This window comes from Tachysurus fulvidraco, chromosome 15, assembly GCF_022655615.1.
Source record: "Tachysurus fulvidraco isolate hzauxx_2018 chromosome 15, HZAU_PFXX_2.0, whole genome shotgun sequence".
In the NCBI taxonomy this organism is placed as follows: domain Eukaryota; kingdom Metazoa; phylum Chordata; class Actinopteri; order Siluriformes; family Bagridae; genus Tachysurus; species Tachysurus fulvidraco.
The window spans coordinates 2264674-2273946 of record NC_062532.1 but is presented as its reverse complement, the minus strand read 5'-3'; the positions used below and the strand labels follow the sequence as shown (position 1 = coordinate 2273946).

Below are 9273 nucleotides of genomic sequence, written 5' to 3'. Positions count from 1 at the left end.
GCCTGATTTGGTAATGAAACCCATGTACTTTATAAGAGCATTTTGTACTTTACTAAATGTCTTTGTGCTGAATATTGAAGAGTTGCCAATACTTTCTAAGCCTCGTGAGGTTTGGGATGCAGCCTTGAATTCCCTCCGAACACATACAGGAACTGGGATAATGTGGATTTCAGTGGTCCAGGTCATAAATATAGATTTAATTCTCTTTCCGCACTTCTGTTATCTATTTTATATGTCGCCTATGCAGACGACAGTATCAGGTGTGAACTTAACGACCAGGTCGGATGGTTTGTTACCCAGGCATCGATAGTGAGAGCCTTATGACATAGTGATGGTGTAAATGAGCTGCAGTGTCTCAAAGGCAGCACTACTCAGTCCCTTCTAGCAACATTATCACCTCAGCATGTGTGTGTGTGTGTGTGTGTGTGTGTGTGTGTGTGTGTGTGGAGACTCCTGACTGTCTGTTAGCCGGTGTATTTGCCACTGGACACGATGAGTAACACAACGTGAGTGGGAGAGGCGTTCAAGTGGAAACGTGATATTGAGGCTGTGAAGGGGAAAAGAGACGAGATTACAAACCTGAGAGAGATACGAAAAACGAGAGAGAGGACAGGACAAGAGAGAGAGAGATAGAGAGAGGTGCATTATGGGAAATGTGCCAGAATATTAAACATGCCTTTTGATTTCACACTAAACCCGAACCTGCTAGCGTGTCTTTTGTCAGTGATGGTTGGATTAAATGTACTGGCTTTGTAATTAAACCAAGCATTAACTGCATATCAAAAAACTGCCCACACAAGCATTTCTTTGTTCCTATGAAATTCTCAGAAAAACAGTAAAGACCGTAAAACACTCGGCCGCATCTGACGGCAGCACCGAGCAGGAAAATGAAGAGATGAATGAAGGCTGTGAGAGGTGAAGAAGAGGAAACAAATCGCTCTGTAGCGTGTTACGTGACACACATTCAGTGGCGAGAGCGGGACGGAGTATGAATGAGCAGCAGGGAGTCTTGGCTAATACTTTAAGGCGCTCTCCAATTGTAAAGAGCTCTTGAAGAGCCCTGCTGTGATGTTCTGCTCATTTCTGCTCTCAGGTGGAACTGTTTGCCCGCGTCCTGCCAGCCTTCGGGCCATATGTCCTGTCCGCTACGGGTGCCAGGACGGCTGTAGTAAACGAGAAGAGGGGGGCTGGGATATAGCGAAATGCCCCATTTACAGTGGAGCGAAGCTGTGCGAGGTGCCACACTAGCGCAGGTGCTTCATCTCACATTCATCCAGACAAGTTTGGCACAGATGGCTGGAGAAAGGTTTGAGCCCGAGCCAAATTTGACGAGGGATTCGTGTTTTTTAGAAGGCAGCTGATCATGCATGGATCAGTGGTCGTCTTATATACGTGCAATATTCCAATATACATTTTATTAAAAATTAGAAATGGACATTGCTCCACAGATCTCTGGGAGTTCAGCTCTGCTCCATGTGAGCTTCCTCCTGGTTCTTGAAGTCACCTTGTTAACATGCGAATGTTCAGGGAATGTTCCCGGCGCTCGCTTCCTGACAATAAACGAATGGAAATGCTTAGTGTTTTGTTTGGATATTTGCACTTTCCTCTCTTATTATAATTCCTGCAGGTGGATTTGTTGTCATTTTCAGTTTCGCTCTACAGCATCATGAATGTCTCAGAATGACAGACTGGAACATGTAGGCGTCTCATCAGCATCATCCGGTTGCATCATTTCCTCCATTGCAGTATGACCAGGACGTGTAAATCGCTTCTAGTAAACACATTTCCTTGTTTATTTCAGTAAACAAATCATTTTGCTGGTTTTGGTACCAGCTAGCTCTGAAAAGACAAAGCAAAGTAAGCCACGCCCCTTAGTCGGTGATGATGTAATAACGTGTCACCTACTGTAATGCTGCTCTCATCTCTGGTAAAGGATCGGGTTTTTTTTTGTCTACACACCAGCACCAGCACCATAACAATAATAAAAGTAATAAAAACTTCAGTTCAGGTTTTTATCTATATTGTTAATAACGTTTTCGAAAACTAACATCAGCACGGGTTTGGGGGGGGGGCACGGTGGCTTAGTGGTTAGCACGTTCGCCTCACACCTCCAGGGTCGGGGGTTCGATTCCCGCCTCCGCCTTGTGTGTGTGGAGTTTGCATGTTCTCCCCGTGCCTCGGGGGTTTCCTCCGGGTACTCCGGTTTCCTCCCCCGGTCCAAAGACATGCATGGTAGGTTGATTGGCATCTCTGGAAAATTGTCCATAGTGTGTGTGTGTGAGTGTGTGAGTGAATGAGAGTGTGTGTGCCCTGTGATGGGTTGGCACTCCGTCCAGGGTGTATCCTGCCTCGATGCCCGATGACGCCTGAGATAGGCACAGGCTCCCTGTGACCCGAGAAGATCGGATAAGCGGTAGGAAATGAGTGAATGAATGAATGAATGAGTGAATGTCAGCACGATCTCTTCAGGACTGCTCGGTATCGTGCTTGCTATCAAGCTAATCATTTTGCTAGCACCGCGTTCTCAGAATTCGCCGCTTTACTGTAATTAGTCTGCCATCTTAAGCTAGGTGTGTATCTTATAGAGCTCGCTCTCTATAACAGAAGCATAAAGTTTGCTAGCGTTACTAGAAAGCCGAAAGCTGAAGAAAAGCAGATAATAACACAAGCCCCGATATAAAGGATGAGTTTACAGAGTTCCGCATTGCTCCTGTTGCGTTTTTAGAGAAAATAAATGGCCTGTCTATTGTGCTATTGCAGCTTGTCAGATACAAATTGATTTCAAACAAATTGCTATCACAGAGCTAAAAGAAAAAAAAAAAAAAGAAAAAAAAAAGCGATTGCCCTCTCAGTTTGAATTGGTGTGACACCCTGGAGAACATCCACAAAAAACCCAGGGAATTGCATTAAAGAGTGATTGTTCTGGTGTTATGGATGGTCCGTCCTCTGCCGTTCTCCCGCTCCGCCCTGACAGTGATGCAGATTCGCTGAGAGACGGCACAGACGACGTGTACGTCTTCACGTCTTCACGTCTTAATTTTTCCGCACGGTAAATAAACTAAAAGCAACAAGGACAAAAGGAAAAAAAAAGAAAGAAGGATGAACGCAGGAGTCGCAGGCCGCATTTCATCTTGTTAAAGCGGTGACGTGAGACGTCGAGGTGAAATACGTGCTCTCTGGGACAAACTGAACTCTTTGACTGATTTATGGCTTTCATCTCGACTCGCTGTGAAAAGCAGAAAATTCAGTCTTTATATATCAGCGCTGAAATGACCTGTTAATGTTTCAGAGGCCGGAGGTCCTCTTTCGCCCGGCCTTACTGTAGCTCCGGTGGAAACGGCTGTCATTCCTGTTTTCCCGACTCGTAGATTTCCTTTATACGGGTCAGCGCTGTAAGAGCAGGAGATCCGAACGGAGCGACTCCGTATCTCAGATGTCTCCACCGGAGTCTGCGGCATCTCGTGACCTTTTCTCAGAAAAGCGTCAGCGATTGCTTGAGCGTACGAACCGTCACGTCGCCTGAACTTTACACACCAGGTAATTTCATTATGCGTAGGTCAGGAATGACATCATCACGGATGGTGGGTGTGACCTGGATCTCAGCAGCAGTGGACTCACAGGTACACGCCTCAGGGTAATGAGATTTAAAGCGGCATCGTGTCATTTTTTTTTTTTACTCTGATATACGGTGAAAACAAATACAACTTCATCCCTGTGGTCAAAGTGTACATATATATGGCACATGAGAGAAATGAGGCAGGTCTTAGAAGCAGCGCTTGTTCAGCATGATATGATTAGTACAGGCTTTAGTCAGACTCCATCTATAAGCCAGTAGTACAAGGTTTATTCACCGTTAACCGAGGATTATAACGAGGAGTATTTTTATTTGATCAGGATAAACACTACAGTAATACACAGCTGATGAAATTAGAGATATAAGAGACACCCGTGTGGAATGGTGCAGAAAATGTACTGGAATTACTGTCCTACATAAAGGGTAAAATAAAGCGTGTGACAGAGAAGGAAGGAAGGAAGGAAGGAAGGAAGGAAGGAAGGAAGGAAGGAAGGAAGGAAGGAAGGAAAATGAAACGTGTGCGATCCAGAAGCGCATCAGGTTAAAAAAAGAAAGTGGAAACTGGTTTTGTTTGAAGAACTTGGAGACCTTTAACTGGCCTGGATCTGTCCTCCAGAGAGAAGAGAGCACAGCTAACACACACACACACACACACACACACACACACACACACACACACACACACACACACACACACTATCATGTATATTACCTGTCCAAGAGTATGTGTGTACTGTAGCTTGTTCTTGGCCTACTTTATATCAGATGCACTTAGTAACACACACACACACACACACACACATGCCATACACTGCGCACACATGCACACACTCACACTAAACACAAAACATACAGTACACACACATACACAGACCGTAAATACACCGCTCACACTACAGGTATACAAACACACACTCCAAACACTGCACGTACAGTATATACATACACACACACACACACACACACACACTGCATAACACAAGGGGACAGGTAAGCCCAGTGAGCTCATGAGTAAACTCAGTGATAAAGTCGGATCCATAACCGTAATCCACACACAGGCAGAGAAAAAGGTCAGAGGCAGAAAATACTGAAGCAGGAAGAAACTTAATGAAGGAGCAAACGCGCCTCATTGACTCTGCCAACACACACAAAGACACAGCGCAAATAAAGATGTGGCCTTCTGCTCAGATCTTCTCAAGAATATCAGACCTGTATTGTTTTATACAGTTTATACAGAAACATCTGTGCTGGAATGAACAACACCAGGATAAACATGTGACTGACAACATCACTGATGCTCTCGTTCATGCTCTTGGTATCAACCGGATGTGTGTTTGAGCTGATTGTCTTCTAGAAAGTTCATGTTATAACCTCATGGCTGAGACAACCAGGATGTGAGCTGAAAGAGCTTGGTGTGTAGCAGGAAGCTTCAGCTGTGGGGGCGTGGCTTATGAGCTTAATTTGCATATGCATCTTGACTTTAATTTGATCACTTACTTTCGAGTTTTATAGTTACAACATCAACAACATTATCTCTCATCTGATGTGTTATTAAGGTGTTATAAACCCTTTATGAGCGGTAAAATGTCTTCAAATAAATAATGATGGGCTTACTCGTCTCAGGTTAGCTTTACTCCTGACTGTTTACTGGTTTAGACGAATTCATCTGCATAATTTATTCAAATTGACGGAACATGAGGAGAATTATGAAGAGTGTGATATCGAGTGGATTATATTTCTTAAATATGTGACTGAAATATACAGCTGCATTTAGACAACTAAATAAATAAATAAATAAATAAACAAATAAATAAATTCACGGTGGCTTAGTGGTTAGCACGTTCGCCTCAAACCTCCAGGGTTGGGGGTTCGATTCCCGCCTCTGCCTTGTGTGTGTGTGTGTGTGTGTAGAGTTTGCATGTTCTCCATATTCATATATACAGTCGAGATAAAAAGAGGGTTTTATTTATTCATTCATTCATTCATTCATTCATTCATTCATTCATTTACTACCGCTTATCCGAACTTCTCAGGTCGAGAAGTTCGGATAAGGCGAACGTGCGAACGTGCTAACCGCTAAGCCACCGTGCCCCCCTGCACAATAATTATTTTGTGTAATTTATAATAATATCCAGAGAATATTTTGTCTGTGGTTTATCTGTGGTCTCCTCTGACATTCTCCGTACATTTCAGTAATAAATAATGTCATATTAATGTATTTAATATTGGTTGTGAGGTCATAACCATGTTTCATTTGTTTCATGTTCAAGTTTTTTTTGTTGTGTTTGTTTTGTTTCATGCTAACTGAGCAGCGTCTGGTTTTTATCCTGCGTACGTTTCTTATTGTCAGTAACACATGTGCTGGAGACTCCCATGGAGGTCCAGGTTGGGTCCCTGCCCCAGGCGATGTCTCCCAACCCTTACATTGTTCTATTGTGCAGAACTCAGATGTTTACCGCAAACTCCGCCCCCTGTGTGTACAACGCTAGACAGGTTCTGGATATGACATCGTTACCACACAGCGGCTCTCAGCGTCGACTCATTAGACCAATCAAATCTCACTTCACTGCTTTATGTTTAATTAGGACACGTAAAAGCTCACAGACATCAAGAGAGACACAAACGGCCGAACAGAGAGAACATAAACACGCCATGGACTCATGATCATCATGCTATTGATAGCTGGGTAGCTTCTTTCTTTCTTTCTTCCTTTCTTTCTTTCTTTCTTTAGGGAGGGAGGGGGAAGGGGGAGAGGGGGGAGGAGGGGGGGAGGGATGGAGGGAGCGGAGGGAGGGGGGGGAGGGGGATGAGGGGCGAGGAGAGGGGGGAGGGGGAGGGCGGGAGGGGGGGCCGGCAGAGGGGGAGGGGTAGAGGGAGGGAGGGGGGGAGGGGGAGGGGGGAAGGGGGGGAGGGGGGAGGAGTGAGGGGGGAGGGGGGGGGGGGTGAAGGGGGGAGGGAGGAGGGAGGGAGTGAGGGGGAGGAGGTGAGGTTTTTTTTCTTTTTGAGGGTTAGGTGTACTTAGTTCCTTAATTAGTACTTCATCCTTCCTTTTCCTTCTTCTTTCTTCTTGCTTCTTTCTTCTTTCTTTCTTTCTTTCTTTCTTTCTTTTATTTTTTTCCTTCCTTCCTTCCTTCCTTCCTTCCTTCCTTCCTTCCTTCCTTCCTTCCTTCTTTTTTTCTTTGTCTATTCATGTATTTCCTTCTCTCTTGTGTTGCTCTGTATAAACATCTCTAGGTGACAGGACACGGAGCTGAAGCTCAGATAAAGACGTTATGTGGAAAGTTTGGGTTTGCTCAGTAATTGGCAGGAAGCAGACGACCCAGGGCTTCAGTGAGAGCGCAATAAGACACAGCCGACGGTGTAAGCAGGTCTAAACGCGGTATCGGAGACCTACTGCGAATGGAAACACATCCCGTACAGGAGGAGAGCGGGGATTATCGATCTCGCTCGCTCTCCTGTGGGTTGGTGTAATTGGATTCAGCGATATATATCCAGCGTGATTGGGGCTTTGTGGCAGACTCGTACTCGCGCTCTGGCACTCGCTCTCGCTCGCGCTCTCGCACTCACAAGTACTGAGCTTCCAATCAATTCCAGCAGGTGAAGCGGGTTGAAGAGAAACGTAAATCAGCTGTAAAAGGGTGAGAACCACAGAGGCGCCGGCGCTGAGCCGCTCAGATGGGTTTGTTTATAAAAAGCTCCTAATTACAGAAGAGTTTACATCCAAATCTGTAAAGGAGAATATTCCCTGTTTCAGCTCGAAACCAAAGCCACCAAAACACTTAAAGATCTAAAATCTTATAAATCTCAGTATTGCTTTTTTTCACAAATATCTCTGTTTTGGATTTTGAAGTAATATTTTGTGTAATTTTGGTTATCAGACCTGAATTAAAAAAAAATACAGATTTTTTAAAATGTATATTTCAGGTTTAATATTTAGTGCTTTTATTATTTTACATTCATTTTCTTTTAACATTTTACTTTCTCTACCTCTCTCTCTCTCTCTCTCTCTCTCTCTCTCTCTCTGTCTCTTTCTGTCTCTCTGTCTACCTCTCTCTCTGTCTCTCTCTCTGTCTCTCTGTCTCTTTCTCTCTCTCTCTACCTCTCTCTCTACCTCTCTCTCTGTCTCTCTCTCTCTGTCTCTTTCTCTCTCTCTCTCTCTCTCTCTCTCTCTCTCTCTCTCTCTCTCTCTCTACCTGTCTCTCTCTGTCTTTTTCTACCTCTCTGTCTCTCTCTACCTCTCTCTCTCTTTGTCTCTCTGTCTCTGTCTCTCTCTGTCTCTCTCTGTGTCTTTTTCTACCTCTCTGTCTCTCTCTCTCTGTCTCTCTCTACCTCTCTCTCTCTCTTTGTCTCTCTCTCTTTGTCTCTCTCTCTCTCTCTCTCTCTCTCTCTCTCTCTCTCTCTCTCTCTCTCTCTCTCTTATCTCTCACAAAGAGACAGAGAAAAGACAAAGTAGTGTCAGTGACAAATGCATACTTCTTCTGATACTAATAATAATCCCCGGCAGATTTTTCACCATTTCTTGACGTGACGTTTGATTTCCGTCAGTCGTTTGATGTCCGATGGTTCATTAATTCCTCCTTTTTTTTCTTGACACTGCAAATGGCCTTCATACATTATTTTCACCATTAATATCAGCAGGTCTGAAAGAACAGATATTTCTTCCTTATATCACTAACCTCATGACCTTGTGTGTGTGTGTGTGTGTGTGTGTGTGTGTGTGTGTGTGTGTGTGTGTGTGTGTGTGTGTGTGTGTGTGTGTGTGTGTTAGGTACATGATGAACGTAACATGGGACGGTCGGGATCTGTCCTTCACCGAGGACGGCTATCAGGAGAATCCCAAACTGGTCGTCATCGTCCTGAACAAGGATCGTGAATGGGAGAAGGTAGGAGTGACTCAAATTATTCATTATAACAAATTATTTATTTAATTTTTGATTAATCGCAGTTTTTTTTTTTTCTATTTTAAACTTCTACATGTTCGAGGTTTCCACATGGAGTAAACGTACCTGGAAATAGTTTCCCACACCAGCCAGAGAGCAAATGAAGGAACCTACAGAGCTTCATATAGAGAGCTTGATAGTAAATAGATTTTAATAGATACAACTGTGTGTGTGTGTGTGTGTGTGTGTGTGTGTGTGTGTGTGTGTGATCTGGACCATGTGACCCTTCCTCGTTCTTCTCTGTTATATTTTTAGCACTTTACTTTAGAGCTCTAAAGATTAATTGGAATGTGGAGCAACAATAGGAGCGATTGATTTGCGCCGCGCGGCTGCAGCAGGGTCAATATCAGCAGGAGGCTTAATGATGCGACCTGTGAGGAGAAACGCAGCACTTATGACGAGGGGGATTTCACATCTCTGTGATGGTGATCTGAGAGGTCCATAGATTCATCAGGGGCTGATAAGGTCGAGTTGGAGGCAAAACTCTGCCGGACCCTCGTCTCTTCTGGATCGTTAAAAAGCACAGGGCTCTGTCTGACTCTGAATCTCCAAAGCACCGGCTCCGAACCAGGAAAAGGGGTCCTTAAGAAGCACCAAAACGTTGCTGGTCTAGACTTAAGAACCGCTTGTGTCAGGCGATGTGGGCGGGGCTGTGGGCGGGGCTACTGTTAGCGCATTTGATAATGTACCTTAAGTATACTAATGTTTAATACACTTTTACTTTACCGTAATATAATCACTTATCAGCACACATGATAG

The 9273-nt window shown here is 44.3% G+C and overlaps 1 protein-coding gene across 2 annotated transcripts in view; it reads left to right on the top strand.

The window, feature by feature from the left end:
* grin2aa (glutamate receptor, ionotropic, N-methyl D-aspartate 2A, a) overlaps positions 1-9273 on the top strand; it is a 119159-nt gene that overhangs the window by 66889 nt on the left and 42997 nt on the right. For both annotated transcript variants that reach the window (XM_047800634.1, XM_047800635.1), the window contains one exon: positions 8343-8457. In XM_047800634.1, coding sequence (XP_047656590.1) covers positions 8343-8457 — 115 coding nt within the window. The remainder of the gene's footprint in view (positions 1-8342; positions 8458-9273) is intronic.